Source organism: Ursus maritimus, unplaced genomic scaffold (assembly GCF_017311325.1).
Source record: "Ursus maritimus isolate PB19 unplaced genomic scaffold, ASM1731132v1 scaffold_29, whole genome shotgun sequence".
NCBI lineage: Eukaryota > Metazoa > Chordata > Mammalia > Carnivora > Ursidae > Ursus > Ursus maritimus.
The window spans coordinates 13311075-13333212 of NW_024425452.1; the positions used below are offsets into that span (position 1 = coordinate 13311075).

A 22138-nucleotide genomic window follows, 5' to 3' on the forward strand; every position below is an offset into this window, starting at 1 on the left:
AAATTTCTGAAAGTCGCACAACAAATCTCAACATCATTTATCTCTGGGAATGAAATTGCCCATTATTTTATTTTCCTACTTAGAATTTTCTATATTTTCTGAATTTTTACCAATGATTACAGGTTTACTTGTATAATTACCAAAAACAGCTGAGTCGTTTCCACATGCGAAAAAATGCATTACATGGACAAAACTTCTATTTTATGTGTTAGGGAATTTGAGTTATTTAGATTTCTATTTTAAAATTTACAGTTTGAAAACGCTGATTTTTAAAAAAGATTTCTTTATTTGAGAGAGAGAGAGAGAGAGAGAAAGTGCATGTATGCTGGGGTGGGACGGGCAGAGGGAGCGGGCGAGATAATTTTTTAAGCAGATTCCTCACTAAGCACGGAGCCGATGCAGGGTTAGAACCCATGACCCTGAGAACACGACCTGAACTGAAACCGAGTCAGAGGCTTAACCGACTGTGCCATCCAGGAAAAGTCTTATTTTTTACAAAAATTATTACTTTAAGTCCAAGAAGTGAATTTAGAGTTTTACTGGAAATAGCAGAAAATTTAAAATACTTTCACCATCTTTTTTCATATTATTTCCATCTGTAACTTATTAATATTTCAAAGCTCTCTGTGCTTTGAAAAATGATATATAGGGTACATATGTATATATGTATATATGTAAAAAGACCTAAGAAACATAACCAAATATTTACATTGGTTACCCATAAGTGGTAAAATCCTTGATTTTTCATGATCTTTGCAATGAGAAAAAATAATAGATGGTATTAACATTTTATTGTACAAACATATATACAAATCCAACAATTTAAAAAATAAGCAAAACAATTTAAAGAAAATACACCAAAAAGTAAACAGTAGATACTTCTCAAGCAATTTTTAGAAACATCAACCTGGTTGCTTCCTGTTTAAAATTCACCAACAGCTTCCATTTTCTTTTTGGATAAACTCTAGCCTCCTTGGTAAGTCATAAAAGGCTACCCATAATCTGGTCATTTCTCTTTTTCTCTCCACCCACCATGAGTTTCTAAGATATTAGTCCATCTGTAGTCCCCCAAACATAGCTCGAGGTTGTCTCTATGCTGTTTCTCCATTTCTTCTCCCAATCCTGGCTACTCATGGCCATCTCCCATCAGTTTGTTAGTGAGCAGTTCAAGGCGAGGTGATTAAGTACACCATCATGCTGACTTATTTTTTCTTTTCTGGTGAGGATCTCCAATAAAAGACAATGAGTCTCTTATTTCCTGCCCCCCAAAATGCTGCATAGTGTTTTAGAGCCTTATTTATAGGCCTTATAATCAAGGAACTCATCACCAGATATATATATTCTTTCCAGCGCTGTCAATTTTAGGTTGACTCTAAATCTGAGGCTGATCAGATTTTATTTCTCTCTTCCAGATATGAGCATCTTACAAAATATTAAGTGGACAAATATTGGAATAACGCAAGAGTGGTTGAGGGCAAGTTAAACATCATTAAACAGAAAGTAGTTGCCTTATTTCCAAAAATAACATCTTCTCATAAATGTCTAATATATAGATATTTCACTGATTTATTATGTTTTTATTTTTTCAATAATTTTTCTTCCTTTTTAGTACTTAGTTTCATCTGCACCCTAATTTATCTAAATGAAACTAGGAACCATTCCTTATTTTTGGTTTTGCACAGAGCTTTGGATATCATAGGCTTTCAGTAACTGTTGAATTTAAATCCTTGTATCTTTTGCCCAGAGAAAAGGTGCAAGGCCTAGTGCATTTCATTTAACTGTTATAAGAATGGATTCTTTATGTGAAAAAAATTAACAAATGAGATCAATGAATTTTGAATAGGAGTTCTAGAATCTTTTGATATCTCAATGGCAGCCGTGGAGTTGATGGCAAAGGCCAGTGAACAGAGCTTGGGATTTCCCACCCAAATTTCAACCAGAGTAACTATTTTCTTCTGTTTCATTTATTTATTGATTGCATTTTATTTAAAACATAGGACACTTTTCAAAATCTCACACCATTATTGTAAACTAGTGAAGCTGGTGGTTTTGTCATTTCCTCTCACTTATAAAATGTTCTGATTCTATAGCCAGTTTCCAAGTAATTAATGGATTTGAAAGTACTGAAGTTGGTGTTTGTTTTTACATTTCATCAAGGTTTATTAATCTGTAGTGTCTATACATTTGCTTGGGGCAAAATTGTATTCTATGTTTACTAACCTCTAATTGAAATTCAGTACTTCTTGTGTTGTCTTTATCACCAATAGAAATTACAGATTGTATTATATGACACTGCATTTATAGAAAATATCTGAAGTTAGCATTTATGGTCATCAGTAAACTGAAATTACAGTATTATTAGACACCTCCCCCTACCTCTGAATTTTGGTATTTACTCTGGTAATAAAGAAGCATATATGTTGCTTTCTCATAAATGTGTGTGTGTGTGTATTTAAAGATTTATTTATTTATCTTGGAGAGTTTGCACAGGTGAGCAAGCGTGTGAGCAGGGGGAGGGGCAGAGGGAGAGGGAGAAGGACAGAAGCAGATTCCCCACTGAGCACGGAGCCCAGGCACAGCTTGATCCCAGGACCTTGAGATCGCGACCCAAGCTGAAATCAGAGCTGAAATCAAGAGTTGGTCACCCAAAGGACTGAGCGACCCAGGTACCCCTCTCACAAATTTGTTTTAAAAAAGATTTTGGTGAATATATTTCAATATGCTTACTTTCCTTTGTAATCCTTTAAAACAAAATGTGTGCCTTTAAAAATATTCCAAGGGGGAATGAAGCATGAGAGACTATGGACTCTGAGAAACAAACAGGGCTTCAGAGGGGAGGGGGGTGGGGGAATGGGATAGACCGGTGATGGGTAGTAAGGAGGGCACATATTGCAGGGTGCATTGGGTGTTATACGCAACTAATGAATCATCAAACTTTACATCAATCAATCAATCAATAATTAATTAATTAGAAAAAATATTCCAAGGAGAGAGTTCTGTGGAGAAAGGCACCTAATGACAAAAAGAAATGATAAAACCCCTGCTTTAGATAATGACACAGCTGATTCCTACTGTGGGCTGAGCAGAGCAGGAGTATCGGCACAGACGCTTTCTCTACCTGGAAGCACTCGACCTCAGCAGCTGTACCTGTTTGGCCAAATTTAGCGTCATTCACTGTGTGTCTTAACATTCAGCTTCTGTGTAGCACCGCATTCTAGAGAGTCATAACCAAATCACCTCCCTTGAGCAAGAAATTGTGTTTTGGTATTCTTTTCCTTTGTTTCGTTAGTTTATTTTTTCTTGTGGTAGCCCTGATTTAATTCAGAATTTAGATGCTTTCCTGAGTTTTCTTTCTTTTTTTTTGTTTTGTTCTTGCCCAGGTCCCTTCACTTGTCTTCTGATACCTTGGCTCTCAGCGATGGACCCCTCTCCTACCATCGGTTTCCGTGGCTGGAATAGGGCCAGTCCCACCTCTCTCCATGATGCTGGACACCAAGTGGGATCAGCTCCACTTGGTGAGATTGATGGGCGTGGGGCACATTGAACTGATATGATGCAAATCTGGAATTTTACTATGAAAAGAGTCACACTTCCTGCTCTGGCTTTGAAAAGAGAAGGATGTATGCCCAGGGCTTGGGTGGTCCTCTTCCCTTCATAAGGGATAGAAGCTGCCTGAGAATGGAGTGGACACAGAAGAAAACACCTAAGAGACAGGAGGGGAAACCCTCAGGCCCTAAAACAAGGTAAAACAGGCCTGAGTCAATTCCAACCCTGGACTCTTCCACTGTGGGAGCCTGTTAAAGAAGGTCATTGAGAGGACGTGACCTCCGATTGACCCGAGAGCTGAACCTAGGCAGTCGGAGGCTCCGCACGCCTCCTTGCCCTTGGAAAGTAGGTTACCTTAACCACTCCCACCGCGGGAGCTGTTTCAAGGATGCGGGAGCTGTTTCAAGGATGCAGCCCCGAGAGAGGCCTGTGCTATTGAGATCGTCTGGACCGTAGACGTGACTGAATCCAGGTAAGGGTTCTGTGTAAACATGTAAGATTCTGGCAGGCGATGCAGAGACCTACTCCTCTTGAGGCTTCTAGACACAAGCCTCATGTGTAAGTTCCCTTGCTTATAAAACCTGCCGCCTGCCAGTCTGCAGGGCCCTGCCTCTTTCTTGGGCTCTCCTTGTCCTCCCTGTTGGGGGTCGGGGGCAGTTTGTGAACCAACTGAGTCACTGAATCTCTCTCTAGCTTTAGCCATTTTTAGTTGGCTTAAATCAAAAAGAACAATCAGGGACGCCTGGGTAGCGCAGTCGTTAGGCATCTGCCTTCGGCTCAGGGCGTGATCCCCGCGTTCAGGGATCGAGTCCCACATCGGGCTCCTCCACTGGGAGCCTGCTTCTTCCTCTCCCACTCCCCCTGCTTGTGTTCCCTCTCTTGCTGGCTGCCTATCTCTGTCAAATAAATAAATCAAAAAATCTTAAAAAAAAAAGAACAATCAGCTCGGTAAAGTTTATAACACAAGTTAAGTAACTCAGCATCTTTAAAAGATTTTATTTATTTATTTGAGAGAGAGAGAGTGAACGAGAGAGAGAGAGAAAGGGAGAGAGAGAGAGAGAGCATGCATGAGCAGGGGGAGGGAGAAGCAGACTCCCCACTGAGCAGCGAGTCTGATGAGGGGCTCGATCCCAGGACCCTGGGATCGTAACCTGAGCTGAAGGCAGCCGCTTCACCAACTGAGCCACCCAGGCACCTGTAACTCAATATCTTTAAAAGGAGATACTTAAACAATTTTATGATGTAATTCTTTTGTTAAATAATTAAGTCACTGGCTATAGTATAACTGGCATTTGTTGATCTCTGGGATATAAGACCCATATGCATACTTAATGTATATAGTAACCACGGATACAATCAGCATTTTACAGAGAAGTAAATAAGTGTAAATAACTTCCCACATAAAGTCATTTATCTACATTTATAGAGAAAAACAAATTTCAATTTGTTGGACTCCCAAGTCTGTTTTTTCATTATGCATTCTGAAACCAAAATATGTTGTAACCTCTCTCTAGTGGAAAATGAATCTGGGCAATTGGAATCAACAATTCTTCCACTGTGTCACTGTGGACACAAAATGGTTCTATCTCCTCTCATGGCAGTAGCATATCCACACCTGTGATTTCCTAATTCCTTGCCGAAATGGCATTGTATATTTCCAAACACCCATTCCAGAAAGGTCTCAGGTGTTTTAAAAGTGGAAGCCTCATGATGCCCCAGTGGAGCTGATGTGCTCCAGGGTCTTGTGAGGAAGAACATGAGGAAATACAAGGTAAATCCAATCCACCCAGGCTGTTAGAACAAAATACAACAGTCTGGTAGCTTATACACAAGAGAAATCTATTTCTCACAGTTCTGGAGACTCGAGGTCCAACATCAAGGCGCTAGCATGGTCATGTCCTCACGAGGACCCTCTTCCTGGGTCATAGCTGGTGCCTTCCAGTGGAAGGAGCCAAGAGATCTCTCTGGAGCCTCTGTGGTAAGCCGCTAATCCCATTCAGAGGATTCCACCCACCCTGACAACTTAAGCACCTCCCGAAGGCTCTGCCTGTGCCTATAATCATTTTAGGGGGTCAGGATTTCAACATAAGAATTTGTGCAGAGACATAAATATTCAGAGCATAGTAATGTCTCTCATGGAAGCTAGGAGAAAAACAGTTGTTAAGTGGTGAGCGCAAGCGGATGCTTACCTTTCCAGGGGAGCAGGGCACTTCTGCACGGCTGCAAGGAGTCATTGCTTACACCGTCACTGTCTCAGGGGCTTTGGGGAAGTGGACCTGAAGCAGTACAGCTTGAAAGTGTGCTGGAGTGTGAGGCACATGTAGAGAACATTTCTTGTTTGGGAAGGTGAGGCACTCCGGTTTGATTCCAGAGGAACTTGAACTCCCCCATACATTTGCCTGGGCTGCTTAACACTTTTCTCCTTTTCGTATTCTCGGATGGCATAACATTGCTGAATGAGGCTAATTAATGAAGTGGAAACTGAGGAGACTCAAGCACCTTGGAAGTTTTTGGGGTGTAGTTGGGGGGCTTTTACACAGTTAACATTCTAGTCGAAGGAAAAAAAAAAACCCTTTCTCATGAATGTGCTGAGCATGTATCATTTCTTAGTATCTGGCTTGTGGGCTTTCTTGGAAGCCTAATATCCGACATTAGTACGCTCAGAAGAAAATAATTGAATTTGGACATAATTAGGAAAGTTCACAGCTCAGGAAAGATTGGTGAGGAGATGGTGACAAAGGAAGCTGACTTGAATCAGTAATGCTTGCAGGAAGCAAGAGCAAAAGCCGAAGCCTTGTCTGGACAGTTAATGTTAGGAAGGTGGTTGGAGTAGACACGGCTGCCTTTCCTCCAGGTGGATATCCCCACGTTGTCCAGCATGGTAGCCTTCATTTTCCTCGGTAAGTGAGTCGTGCTTCTAGTTTACCTGGATGCAGAACGCCAATTCTTCATGAACTGAATGCTGTCTTATCTGACTTATCTCTTGATTAAACTAGTGGGCTTATAATAAGAAGGATCAATTGGAAATGTATATTTTAACGTGGTTTGTTACTTTTTAAAAAATGCACGGTTTACTCATTTATAACTGTAGAAAATACGTAATGCGGGATTTGCATTAATCTCTCAGGTTGTTTCTATTTTATTGTGTAAGATAATCCAGTTACTTTGAGTTATTTGTTAGGATTTAGGGAATTCACGTATGTACTAGAGCCTTTGAGAAACGAAACCTTCCAGTATCTATTTACAAGTTATAAGATGATAAATTTCAAATTATCTATTTTTCTTTGAAATTAAATTAAAATGAAATTAATTTAAATCACTCAGTTCCCCTAATTTTTAAGAGTTAATATTTACTAAGTAGGAGTCATTTTGTAGGATAAAGCAACTTAACGTCCCATTGAATGCTTCACATTTCAGTCAGTTTTTGTGAGCTAGAGGTAAGGTTTGGGTTTATTCCTCTTGTGTGGGGTAGTGTGAATGTATTGCAAGATGTTGGTAGAAAAGAATTTATTTATACTTATAGTAGAATCCATGAAGATCTACTTGCTCTATGTGTTATTGGGGACGTTACTATATTTTCTTCAGAATTTAGTAGAATCTATAAAATGGACTCAGGAAAAGAGATAGTTATGATTATAGCTGAATATTAATATTCCATTCATTAAAACAAAGCCAGTACAGTTTTTGCTTACTCTACACTAATAGATATTGATGAATAAAGACATAATTGTGGGCAATGAAAATGAAGGAGTTTATTTCAAATTATGTTGAACGTAAAAGGAGAGTCAAAATAAATCAAATGAAAAAAAGATAAGGGAAGAAGGGATGGAATCTTTTCTGTATCTTCAGTTTTTCTTTAGTTTAGATAATAGTTATTCACTAGGCCAAAATGTTGCTTCTTCTATTTATTTTAATAATATTTCCTTATTTCTATTCTTTATTATAAAGAGAAATCTAAGAAACTTTAACTTTTGTAGATAAGGCAACAATAAAAGAGAACACACAAAATACATTACAACCTCATTCTGGCCGCAGTTGAAAAAGCAAGGATGGCCGCTTGCTTTAAAGTTTCACTTCTAAATTAACCTTGACATTAGGTTGCATGAAGAAGGGAAATGATTTCTAATACTGTTAGGGTCAAAACTGTACTATTTGATTGGTTTAACCAGAATTTCCTATAGTGCATTCTTCAGAATACTTGTTTAACATCATCTAAGTAGGTCTCGCGATGTGCAAAAGTTACAGAGCCAAAGAAATGTGGGATGTAGTGAATTTTTAAAATAGAACACGTATTATCATGATAAGCCTTAAGAGGGTGATATTACGTACAGTATTCTTCATCTTACTATTTTAAAACAGAACTTGTTTTTGACTGAGCATTTGAAGAGAATCCTTGAAAATTCCTGGATTAAATATGTGGCCACAAATCATAGTAAGGAATGACTAAAATTTTGGAAAGCTAGAGTTATTTTCATTCTTGTGGGTCAGATCACTGAGATGGTTTTCCTAGTGGATTCAGTATTTCATTCAAAGGGAAGGTGTAGAAAATCATGTAAAATGATCGAGTGGAACTTAAAATTTTAATATGGAAGAAAAAATAAATTTGGGAAAGATTATATGTAGAATTCATTAACATCACTAGACTGAGGTACTGGCAAGGTTTGCATGATATTCAAAATACTATCACCTATAAGTTTTCTGAGGGAGCTGTTTGAAAAATGTAATGATCAATGTCAAATGAAATTCCAGTTTCTTATGAGTTGAGTTTCTGGCATAAAATACCTGGGCCAGAATCGAAGGGGCTCTCTCTCTTTCTCTAGGCTTGCTAACCTAGGACAGGATTTTGGCTAGATGAGGTTATTCATGAACACATGAAAAAACAGAAGGCTGATATGTCAATTTCTACTCCAGCCCTCAACAAGAAAAATGTGACTGAACCACACCCTTGGGCCTAATCTCCAAATGCAGTGACCCAGCAAATAGTACATATGATCCTATGAGTTGACTTGGATTCTCCTTAGGAGAAGAGGTTTGAAAGAGGTAAGATAAAGACAAGATTGTAGGTTTTACTTGAAGCCTATAACTCTGCACTGGCACAGGTAATTCATAATTAACATCATCTTTTTAAAAATACAAATAATTTGGCCCTAAGACATAGCTTGAGGTCTCTTGATTGTAGTTAATATATCGTCTCTATAATTGCAGTTCCCATATTTTTCTATGGATTGATTAAGCAAGTGTCAGTTTGCATGCTTGCAGAATCAATTCAGGTAATTTGTACAATATACTAAATTAGCATTGCTACTTTCTTGATATTTTTAGAAAACCTACTGGAAACTACTCTTCTACCCAAAATAACTTGTAAATATCTGGAAGGTGTTATTTTTATTACAGTATCACTTACTTATTTATAACTCATTCTTAAACAACTATTCAAGTTGGTTTAAGTCAATATACACACATAATGTGTCATTGTGTTTGATGATGAGGATACGATTATGAATTATGTCTAACGCCTGTCTAATAAAACCCTAGAACCTAGAGGTGGAGATAAGCACATAAATACACACTTTCATTACAGAGCAGTAAAGCTATGGTTGGGGAAATCCTAAGATTGTAGTGAAACAAATGAGTGGTGTTAAAAACAATTTGGATATAGGAAAGGAGGGTATTGAAGTCAGGGAAGCATTCCATAAAATAGGTAATCATTGTGTTGCGTGTTAACAGACAAAAAAAAAAAAAAAAGTGTTCCAGAAGAAAAAGAAATGGAGTGTCTACTAATAATTGTAGAGTAAATACTTGGAAGTACAAGACAGCATAAAGCATTTGGGAAACTATAAATGTTTAAGGACTCCCCAGATTGCATGAGATAAGGAATATAAAAGTTACACTATGAGGAGCCATCCAAAGGATGAAGCGGAGAAATGGCAGGACTCTGGCTGGTGCAGTAGGCAGCTTAGGGGTGTAAAGAACCTATGTGAATAAGGTGAAATTGAAGGCACATTGAGTAATTTGTGAGTTGGTCAAATATTCAAAATAAGAGTCAGGGATCTGTGCAAAAATGGTTATAAGAGAGTGAAGTTGAGGATAAAAAAGGAGGGGGCACCTGGGTGGCTCAGTTGGTTACACGTCTGCCTTCAACTCAGGTCATGATCCCAGAGTCCTGGGATCAAGTCCTGCACAGGCTGTGTCTGCTTGTCCCTCTTTCTCTGCCCCTCTTCTCTCTCACATGCTCTTCCTTTCAAATAAATAAATAAAATCTTAAAAAAGAAAGGAGTCTATCATGAATCCAAGGTTTCTAGTTCAGGTGCCTATGAGAATGGTGAAATTGGTGGAGCAGGGTGGTCAACCAGGGAGTGGTGATGATAGAAAGATACGAGAGTCTGGAAATGTGTCTGGAACATTTAGGTGGAGATAGCAACAAATATAACTGGAATCCTGAAAAATAGTGGGATCGAGTTATACGTTTGAGAACCATTGGTCCAGAGGTTTTAGTTAAAATCATGATAGTACATACAATTGTCCACAGAGAATGTGCAAAATGGGAACGGGAAAAATCTGAGGATAAACATTAACCTAAAAATATAGTTCACCAGAAGAAGACAAGGACCCTGGGAAGAATTCTAACTATGGTCAGAAAATATCAAATGAATAAGTATCAAGAGAACTAGAAGAGAGGGCTGCTAAAGAAACAGAGAATTTCAAGAACAAAATGGCAACAAAATGTTCAGTGATAAAAGTAGGCAAGATTGGGGCACCTGGGTGGCGCAGTCGTTAAGTGTCTGCCTTCGGGTCAGGGCGTGATCCCGGAGTTCTGGGATCGAGCCCCACATCAGGCTCCTCTGCTATGAGCCTGCTTCTTCCTCTCCCACTCCCCCTGCTTGTGTTCCCTCTCTCGCTGGCTGTCTCTCTGTCAAATAAATAAATAAATAAAATCTTAAAAAAAAAAAAGTAGGCAAGATGTAGTCTTAAAACTATTAAGTTTGATGTTTTGGAGATGATTAGGGAAGTTTAAAGAGCAGTTTTGATAGAGCAATACTCACAAACATATAAACTGAGGAATGAATAGGCATCAAATAGGAGTACAAGCATAGACTTTTCATTAAAGAATCTTATATAGGAAGAATATAGATCTATAACTAGAAGGAAAGTTAAGATCCATTCCAACCTTCTAATGATTTTATTAGATTGTATTTTCATTAACTCTGTTCTTTATCATCAGTGACTTAGTTTTGAGGTGCACAACTGCCATGCTGTAATATTGTAAACGTGTTGTTGTTGTTCCGTTACTCTTGTATTTCAGCTGTGGCGCTGTGCTTGGAAAATGAATCCACTTCTGAAACCATTGATTGCACATATTTAAGAGAGCAATGTCTAAGGGATGCAGATGGATGTAAATATGCATGGAGGATAATGGAAGATTCATGCAATGTTTCAGGTACAACACTATTTAAAGCACCCTAGAGTGATTTCTTTTTACTGAGATAAAAATAGGTTTGGATATTTTCTGTCACTATCCTGGGAACTAAGTGAGCTTTGCTCTAAACACCTTACTCAAACTTGATATTCAAGTGATTCACCTTCAACTGCCCGTTAGTGAAGGTGTTTGTAAAAGCTCAAGAGCCCTGATACACTGTGGGGAGCTTGATGAAGGATTTCAATCTTTTTTGTACTTATCTCACCATGTACATTGTCATAATTATATGCATGCTTGTCAGAAGTATGGCAAAAATTTTTCAAATATCTTTTTGCTTACATGTTAATATCTCAGTAATAAAATAGGAAAAATAACATTTGTGACTATTAGAAACTGTTATTTGTATGTGCGTAATACATGTTACACGTGTTACACGTTGTATTCACATTTTACATTCTTGCAACAGATATGTGTCTTCCCTTCCCGCTGTGTCAAGAACAATTTAAAATATATTTTTATTTTTAACTTGTCCTATATTCCAGATATTTAAGGGGAGTCCCAAAGGGTAAAGAATATGAAGATTAGAGTTATTGTTCCTTGTTTTTTTTTTTTTTTTAAAAAAAAAAGCCGTACAGAATATATCAATTAGTTGAATAAATATTGAATGGAGCATTGGAGTAGGACTCCGTGTGCTAAAAATAAACTGATGATATAGTGAAACATTGCCCTAATACTATCATCATAAAAGTTTCAAAAAATTGTATTCTAACATAATTTATCATCCTGTATAATGGATATTATAATACTATAAAAACCTAATAAACTTTCTGGAATACTCAGTAAGAAAAACTGAAAAAGGAAAATAATAGATTCTTCCATGTCTCACTTTCTCTATTCATTTCACGAAGATTGAATTCTGTACTGCTCATGAGTCTTCCCTATCTGCGTGTGCTTCCCCTACTTCCCAAAAGATGTAGAGGGGAGTGCTTTGGGTTAAAAGGCAGCAACCTATAGTTCTGATGGCCAATATTTACAATCCCCATCATCAGAACTTCGCCCATCCACAGGACCTCAAGGAATTACATGGGATGCAGAGGAAGGGAGAAAGATTTCCTTCTCTTTCCTGCCCTTGAAAGGAGTATATGTAATTTTTTTTTTTTAAGATTTTATTTATTTATTTGACAGAGATAGAGACAGCCAGTGAGAGAGGGAACACAATCAGGGGGAGTGGGAGAGGAAGAAGCAGGCTCATAGAGGAGGAGCCTGATGTGGGGCTCGATCCCATAACGCCGGGATCACGCCCTGAGCCGAAGGCAGACGCTTAACCGCTGTGCCACCCAGGCGCCCCGTATATGTAATTTTCATACTCCAAAGAAAGTTATGGCTGTCTCACCTGACATTCTTATTACAGTTCAGGAAAAGAATTTTAAAAGCATAATTTGCTCAAAGTAATGCAATAACCTTCAGATGAGACTAGAAGACAATGACAAAAAAAGATCTGTTATTGGTTTTGATGAAGAAGCTCCTTGTTACATTTTATAAGGCAATTTAAAATATTGCATTCAGTGTCATGAATTATAACATTTACTTCAGTATACAAATAGCAAGTCATTTGCAGTGAATTGCAGTAATATTTGCATAATTATCCCATGCATGAAGCTGAAATAGAAATATTCTCAAATACACAAATGGAATGAACTCAAGTAGTTTTATTCAGAAAAATGAATAAAAGAAAATTGTTGGGTAGATAAATATGGCTTTGTAAATTAAAGCAGAAAATGAAATGTTGGTAATTATGAAAGATTCATTATTCAATAATATTTACTGAGTGCTTACTAAGTGTCAGGAGCACTTCATTTCTCATGGTAAATTCTGAGCCACCTGCATGTCTCTTATTATAATCTTAGAATGACATATAAAACAAAATAGAAGGTTATGACAAATAGCTAATAACATAGCTAAACTGACAAAATGGTGAAGATTGTAGGTCATGCTGGTCACCTCATATAAGGACAGCCTTGATTACTTTGAAGAGTAAAAATCGGCATTCTAAGTGGGGACAAAGTCATTTTAAAATACAGCAAGCTTTAATCTATTTTAGAAAGTAAATACTGGGGGGAAAGTCAGTAAAGAGATTTTGTGCTTAAAATGTCACTTCTGTGGACATGTTGCTACAACCCCAGAAAATCTTACATAATAATGGATTACTCAGATTAATATATTAAAAACATTCAGATTAATATCAGGAATGTTATATGTTTGACTGTGAAACCCAGGTAACCCCTGCAAGATGAAGGACTCATCAAACTGTAACCTGAGCATCCAGTCCTTGGTGGAAAGCAATTTCCAATTTGAAGATTGTCTCTGCACTGATAACCTCTACTGTACTATTAACAAATTGCTTGGGGAACAATGCATCAATGAGTCAGGTAACAATACATTGTTATATGGAATACTTACAGTCATGAAAAAGAAAAGTACGGTTTCACAATTAACCACATCTATGTAATTTAATTCTCATTTTTTGATAATTTGATCCTTTGTGTAATTTAAACTTCCGTGAGCTGTAGATCTCAGTAAGTGCCTAACAGAGTTCTTTAGTTGCTAACCATAATTTCAAGCTTCATTCAATTATAATTCATTGGAATTATAGATTCACTCACTCAATTCATATATTTGTGGGGTTTGCTATGGCTTTGCACAAGACCTAAATGATAGAAGATAAATAAGGTATTGGAGAAAGTCCAAATATAACCATGTATCTAGAATTATACTTGCCTTTGGATAGGAGCATTTAATCATTTAATATATATTTATTTACTGCCTGTTTGAGGTGCCAGGCTGACGCTGAAGTAGTGGTAATCAGAGTACTCTTCCTGTGTCCTTAAGCATTCATAAAGATTTTCAAAGGGATATGTGGGATGAAATGGTTCTAAAGAGATCAGTGTTTGTATCCTCAATGTCCCTATGCACTCTTTTTGAAAAGTGGTCAGCTTGGGAATGCACCTGCTATCATGGGGTTCTTGCCTCTTCTTTGACAATCAGCCTTCTCCCGTTTTACAAGAAATAGAGTTACCTCTCATCTATCATGAATGGTCCTATTGTCCCACCTCTCAAATCATTCATGGTGAGCTCACTGGACAATCTTCTGTTCCATGGTTTTGCTTTTTCCAGAATTTCACATAAATAGAATTATATAACGTGTATTTTTGAGCCTGACTGTTTTTTTTTATTTAACATAATGCATTTGAGATTCACCAATGTTTCATGTACAAGTTTGTTCTCCTTTTTGATTAGTATTCCATTGTATAGTTATACCACACATTGGTTATTCATTCACCATTGAAAGTGATTTACATTCTTTCCAGGTTTTTAGAAATGATAATAAAGCCACTATAAATATTCACATGCAAGTTTTATACAAATAGAAATTTTTGTTTCTCTTGGGTAAGAAATTGGTGGGTCATATGGTAAGGCGTGTTTTTAACTTTATGGGAAGCTTCCATACTGTATTCCAAATTTGATATAACCATCAATGTGTAAGAGTTCCAGTCGTTCCACATTCTCAGTGGCACTTGATTTCTTTATTTGTTTTTGTTTTGGGGCCGTTCTAATATGTATTTAATGGTGTCACATTGTAGGTTTAATTTCCACTTAAATAATAGTAATGTTGAACATATTTTCATGTGCTTATATTTTCATGTGAAACACTATTTAGTAAAGCATCTCTTCAAAATTTTGCCCTTTTAAAATTTGAGTTTTGGCTTTTTTACTGGGCTTTAAGAGTTGCTTCTCTGTATTGAATAGGATTTATCAGAATATGTGTTCTATAAACAATATTTTCCACTCTACGTCTTTTATTTCCTTAGGATTATCTTTAAAAAAAAAGTTATTTTTTAAACTTGAATGATGACCAGTTTATTGGTTTTTTTCTTTTATGAATAATACCTTTGATGTTGCATCTAAGATATCTTTATCCAACCCCAAATCACAGAGATAGTCCTCATATGGCCTAGAAATTATGTAGTTTAGGTTTTACATTCAACTCTATGATATATTTTGAGTTAATTTTTGACTGGTATTAACAATGGGCCAGGTTCCTTTTTTTCCCTTAAGGATAGACAATTGTTCTACCACATTTGCTAAAGAGACCATCAGTTTCACCTTCCTCAAAAATCATTTGGGTGGTATATTAGTGGCTCTATTTCTAGATTTTCTATCCTGTTCCAATAATCTGTATTTCTGAACTTTTGCCAATACTCTACAGTCTTATTGTAGTTTTATGAGGTGTCTTATAATCAAGTAGTATAACTCCTTTAACTTTGTTCTTTTTAAGAATTCTTTTGGCTATTCTTTGACTTTCCATATAAATTTTACAATTAGCTTGTCAGTTCTACAAAAATATCTACCTTTTGGGGGGGCTTACATTGAAACTATAGATCAGTTTGGGTAGAATTGACAAACATGATATATCTCCCCATTTTTTGAAGACTTCTTTGATTTCTTTTATCAATATTTTATAGTTTTCAGTATATAATTCTTACATCGTGTTAAGATTTATACAAATATGCTTTGTTTTTTTGATGCCGTTGTAAATAGTAACTTATTTTATATTTTCATTTCCAATTGATTATAGAAAATCTATCAAAATAAAATTGATATTTTGTATGGACCTTATATCCTATAACTTACTCAGCTCACTTATTAGTTCTTATGTATCTTTTATTTTGTAGAATCTATAGGATTGTCCATATAGATAGAAATATTCATATCAGTGAATAGAGTTTTATTCCTCCCTTTCCAATCTGTAGGCATTTATTTCTTTTTCTTGCTCTGTTGTTCTGGATGGGACCTCCAGGATAATACTAAGTAGGATCCTTGGGAGTGACCATCCTTGTCTTTTTACCTATCTTAGGAGAAATGCATTAGATTTGCACCATAAAGAATGGTTTTTGCAGTAGGTTCTTTGCAGGTTCTCTTTAGCAGGCTGAAGAATTCCTTCTTATATCCCATTTGCTTAGAAATTTTATCACAAAAGATACAGATGTTAAGTTTTGCAAATGCTTTTTCTGCCTCTATTGAAATGATCATGTTTTGCTTTTATATATATATATAAATATATATATGGTGAATTTTATTGTTGATTTTTGAATGTTGGTTCTAACCCTTCATTCTGAGGCTACAGCCTACTCAGTCATGATGTATTATTCATTTTATATATTTCTTGATTCAATCTACTAACATTTTGTGAAGGGTTTTTAATCTATGTCCATGGGGGATATTGGAATATTGCTTTCTTTTCTTACAGTGTATTTGTCTGATTTTGTTGTCTGAATAATGCTGGTTTTTTAAATGAGTTGGGAAGTATTTCCTCCTGTTCTTTATTCTAGAACAGTATACAAAGAATTAGTATTATTTCTTCCTTAAATGTTTGATTTAATTCACCAGTGAAGATACCTGGGCCATTCTTTATTGGAAGGTTTTAAAATGTTCAATGTGTTTAGTTGTTATAGGACTGTTTTACTTACCTATTCCTTTTGAGTGAGTTTGGTAGTTTGTGTCTTTCAGTGAATGTTCCCATTTGTTGCGTTTATGTTGAATTTTTGTTTTTAGGGTTTCCATTTTACTTTTTTTTCTTTTTTCTCTCTCTCTGCTAAGATGTTCCTAATATTCCCAAATTGTCCTTTAAATGTCTATAGGAATTATAGTGATGTCTTCTCTTTCATTCAGACATTGGCAAACTTGTATCCTCCTCTCTCTCTGTCTCTCTCTCTGTCTCGCAATTTGCTCATTATTTTTTGGTTGTTGTATTTGCTGACTTGAAGTTGCTCTTCGTTTTCTGGTTTCTTAAGATAAAGGCTTATAACATTGACTTGAGATTTTTGTCTTTCCTCCTCTAATCATTTCATTATATGAATTTCCTTCCAAGTGCTGTTTCAGTTACATCCACAAATCTTAGTATGTTGCATTTTCATTTTTATTCAGTTCAAAATGTTTTCTCATTTCCCTTGTGACTTCTTCTTTGATTCACGGTTTATTTGTAATACTGTTCTTTAATTTCCAAATATTTGAGGATTTCCAAGATTCCTTTGTTATTTACTTTTAGTTCAATTCTTAATTAAAATGGTAAGTGCTAAATGTCACCTGTACAACGTGTTACATGCTAGATGATACACACGTGCGCGCGTGCACACACACACACACACACACACACACTCTCTTACAAAGTATTTGAAGCTATAGATGAAGAAAGAATGGTGACTCAGAAGGTTTCACAGAAGAAATGACAGACTTGGGATTTTAGGGTGAATTGGGTTCATTAGAGAGACAAAATGGATGTTCTAGACAGAGGAAATAGAATGAAGCAGAGCACATTCGAGGAGCAACGAATCCTTTGTTAAGCTGGTCTGTAGAGCGGAGCAGTATTAGCAGATGATGCTGGAAAGAAACCAGATGTTATAAGAAGGAGGGAAGCTGAACTTAGGGATCTTTATAAAGGGATTAGACTTCAAACTGTTATTGCAAGGGGCTCTTAATGCATTTTAAACAGAGGACTGCAGACTCAGCTTTTCAAAGGGTATCACTGGCAGGAGTGCAAAGGACAGAAGGGAGGGGAGGGAAAGATGCAGGCCAGGGATATCAATTAAAAGGACGTCAAAATAATTTGGGAGAGGGGTGATGCAGGCCCAGACTACCACAGTGGTGCCGCAGACTATGAGGAGTAGGCTGGAGTGAGATATGTTTATGAATTGTAATTGATAGGAATTGGTTGACAGTTGGATATGAGGAGGATGAAATGTATGAAGCATGTTCTACAAGTTGCTGGCTTGGGACAAGATACTGTGCTACACTGAGACAGGGAAGAAGCCATAAAATACAGGACTGGAGACAGAAGTGTTGAGTTATATTTTGGAGACGTTGCATCTGTGGAATGCTTTGCAACAGTCACGTTAGGAATGTTAGCATTTTAAGTTTTACATGATACAAGTGATTTCAAAAAAGAAACGAGGGAATGCGTCGTCTAGCTTGCATTTTGAAACATGGATCTTGCACTGAAGAGAATAATCTAAGATAGACATACAAAAAAATAAAATAAGAAAGATAAACAGGTTTTGGAGTTAAAGGTTTACAAGAAGTAGATAAAACCATGAAGGAAGATAGAACTGGTCTGTAAAAGCTATAAAGTGAGAGTATAAAGATCTTGATAACAACATTCATGATCTAGTTGAAGAGACAAAAAAGAAGATTTCAAAGACAGGAAAAGAAACCACAGAAAGAGTTTTTGAAGTCAATGAAAGGTGGAATAGTCAACAATTACAAATGTTGAGATGTCATCAAAAAGGAGAGAGCCCGAAATGAGAGTAGTTAGCTGATTAATAGGTCTTTACTAGTTTTAGTTTGAGGTAGACTGAAATGAAAACATATTGAAATACTAAAATATGTATTGACTTTTGTTTCATAATGGCAAGACAACTTAATTTTTATCTCTCTAACCACTTTTAATCATACCAAGTTTTGACAAAATGTAGTCACCAGTTCAACAGGTATGTACAAAGTTAGAGCAGTTAAACTGAAATCAGTTCACATAGTTAAACCTTTTTTTCCCCCCGAAATAGACACTTATTAGAGACGACTATGTGGTAATATTGATAAGCCAGGAATATAAAAACCCTGTAGAGGAGGAGAACACTTAAACAATCTCACAAATACACTTCATGATGGACATGACCTATTGTTGTGTATACAGAGAGCATTAGCTGATTGCTTATAATTTAGCTTAGAGTGAGAAAGGAAATAATTGAAATCTTATCATTCATCCTATCTTAACTGTGGCATCCTCCACAAACTCTTTGATCATCAGTCCAGCAAGCCATGATCGACCTCTCTCTCCTTCTCTCTCTCTCCTTCTCTCCCCCACCCCCAGAGCCCCCTCTCTCTCTTCTTCCTTCCCTCCCCACTTTGGACTCTCAAAACATTCCCCAACATATATAGGCAGGTACTTTTCTGTTCTTCATTGATATATTGTAAATTTCTCGAACAAATCAGCTTTGGCATTTCTTTTTTTTTCTTTCTTTTTTTCTTACTATGAGAAAGCACCCAGTGTAGTACCTGATAATTAGTAAATGATCGATAAATAAAATGTAAGTATTTAAAATTTTTAAACATATTTTTGAGCACCTGAATCATGTATCTGCTTGTATTTATTATTCAGTTAATATGTGTAGACATTTTATAAATGCTGAAGGATGGCTATGAAGATGAATAAAACATGGGACACCAGGCTGGCTCAGTTGGTTAAGCTTCTGACTCTTGATTTCAGCTCAGGCCATGATTTCAGGGTTGTGAGGTGAGCCCTGCGTGTTGGGCTCTGCGGTCAGCGAGGAGTCTGCTTGAGATTCTCTCCTTCTCCCTCTGTCCCTTCCCCCTCGCTACCTCTCACTCTCTCTGTCTCAAATAAATAAAATCTTAAGAAAAAAAAAAAAGGTGACTAAAACAGTCTCTGCTCTTGACAGCTGAAAACATAGTAAAGTTGATATTTAGCCATATTATTTCATTTAGCCCAGCTAATTAAATATTTAAATAGGAAGATATTTAGATAGATTGACATATAGACAGGTTTCTAGATTATTTCAAAATACATAATTACCATTGTAATAGAACTAATTATATGAGGACAGCATTAATTCACATGCGTCCTATTCATGTAAGCCTGCATATGCTAGCCAAAATGAATAGAAGACCTCTATTTTAGTAAAGGAGTCTGATTTACGTAGTTATAACAATCCATTGTGAGCTGTTATTTGAGAAATGTGTCAAATGCTATCGTAGCGTGTGTTTTCAAACACATGCAGTACAGAGGCTAGACTCAGAATAGTGCTTATAAGGATGCCCTAGCAGTTTTTAAGTAAACGTTTTTATATCATGAAATTGATCATGTTATCTTTGTCTTGTATAAGTGTGAGGCATGTGTAGAAGCTAAGGTGAAATAAAACTCATTTAATAAAACAAAATTAAACAATCGGTTTTTTGTTTGTTTTTAAATCGTAATACTCCAGAAAAAAAAAAAAAGTAACTTTGGAAAGAATGGTAGGGTCAAGGACTTTTTATTGTGGCGATGTATTTGAAGTACCTCAAAGGAAGATACGATATTTTAGAAGTAGACGGTATACTTCTGAAAGCCTATGTTAAGCTGACTTGGAGTCTCGTGTCGAAGTTCTTTTTCTGATCTTTTTTCTATGACGTTCCTATAAGTATGGGCTTGTTGAAACGCTCTAGTAGAATGTGCATTCTCAATGAGGAATAGAACCTCCAGGGGTGAAAATCGGTACGTGGCGGTGGGCAAAAAATGTTTTACTCTTTATTGTGTATGAAGCACAGATATACATCCAGTTTCTAAGCAGATATACAGTGTATCTGTGGAATTAAAATCTTACGAGGAGGTTGGTGAATTAGAAAAATTAAGGTCTGAAAAGGCGGTTGAGGGGGAAATAATAAATTTTTTAAAAAGGTGGGAAAGCACTTTGAGTACATTTGTAGTAGAAAATAGAAATCCATAAAAATTTATACAAGGGAAAGTATTACTTTATAAGTATCTTAAGTTATACACGATTTCTATCACTCATCATCAAAATGTAATGAGAATTTGGATAAAAGTAAATGACGAGAACCAAATGTCATCGAGAGAAATTGAGCATTACTATTATGTGGTTACATAAACTATAAATAATCAGTGTTTTTATTTCAATTTTTAAAAATTCAGGATCATTCGCAATAGCTCTTGAAGTTTTTTAATGGTTTTTGAAAGACAATAGTTATAAGAATATAAAATACAAGTCTAGGGACACATGGGCGGCTCAGTTGGTTGAGTGTCAGACTCCTGATTTCGGCTCAGGTCATGATCTCAGGGTCCTGGGATCGAGCCTCAGGTATGACTCCATGCTTAGCAGGCAGTCTGCTTGAGGATTCTCTTTCTCCCTCTCCCTCTGCCCCTCCCCCTGCTCACTCTCTGTCTCTGTCTCTGTCTCTGTCTCTCTCTCTCAAATAAATCTTTTAAACAAAAATAAGTCTATATACTTTTTAGAAAACATTTAAAATATCCTAAGTAAATGAACTTATTTAATTTTTGGTCAATTTTTAAAATTTTATTTATAGAAGAATCAGCTCTGTCTTTACATTTGGCTGGACAGTCAAATATCACAAAATGGCTCCATCAGAAAGACACATCATTAATGGTTGGAAAAAAGAGTGACTGTGTCATAGCAGCACATATCTGCCAAGAATCAGAACATTGCACTCTGTTGTATGAAAATTTTAAGAAAACCTGTGGGAGAGAATCAGAACAATGCAAGACCACTGATGGAGGCTACCTGTGTGCCACATTAAGAGAAAGTCTGAAAGAAACGATACTGTGGAATTGTCATTGCAATGACCCTTCAGAAGTAGAGTGCATTGAAATTTGGAAAAGTTTGTTTGAAGACATTTGTATACAGGATGCTCAGATGAGTCAAGTTCCAGCCTTCAGTGATGACTATGAAGATAGATTCAAGCAGGACATTTTTTCAGGTTGGTATTCTAAAGAAGAATTTAGGAACATTAAGTATATAATCACAAATATGGATTCACTAAAGAATATCTAATTTCTGATCGCCACTTTGTCATTTCTGCCTGTGTCTCCTAGAAAATTAAAAATAAAAAATTAATGCCATGACTGTGTCCAAAAGGGATTATGAGGAGGCAAGAGAGGCAAATGCTAAAAGGTTTTAGCATAATGTTAATTGTATTCATTCATTCATTCGAAAAATACTTATGAGACATTTACAATGTGCCAGGTCCTATACGGCAGGATTAAAAAAAAAAAACAATAATGAAACAAAACCAAAAAACACCTGTCCTTCATTCAAGGACAAACTTGTTTGTTAGGGGATTTAAAAAATTAGAGAAATAGATAAAATGTGGTTACGTGCTGATTATTTATTTATTTAATCTTTCTTTTGAGTCCCTACCGTGTCTTAGCCCACGTGCTCAGACCTGGAGGAACAGTAAACAAAACCAATGAGTCATTGCTCTCTGGGAGTTCACGTTCTATACTGAGCAGTGTCTTGAATCACCTTCCCAGGCAACGGACTCTGAGACAGAGGTTTGCGCACAAAAGGTGTGTTTGGCTGAAGGTTTAGG

General features: G+C 36.4%; 1 protein-coding gene across 1 annotated transcript in view; it reads left to right on the top strand.

Annotated features, from left to right (window-relative positions):
- Positions 1 to 6424: 6424 nt before the first annotated feature.
- Positions 6425 to 22138, top strand: part of GFRAL (GDNF family receptor alpha like) — a 58070-nt gene continuing 42356 nt past the window's right edge. The window contains exons 1-3 of the mRNA XM_008691941.1: positions 6425 to 6446; positions 10850 to 10984; positions 13234 to 13392. Of these exons, the coding sequence (XP_008690163.1) occupies positions 6425 to 6446; positions 10850 to 10984; positions 13234 to 13392 (316 nt within the window). The remainder of the gene's footprint in view (positions 6447 to 10849; positions 10985 to 13233; positions 13393 to 22138) is intronic.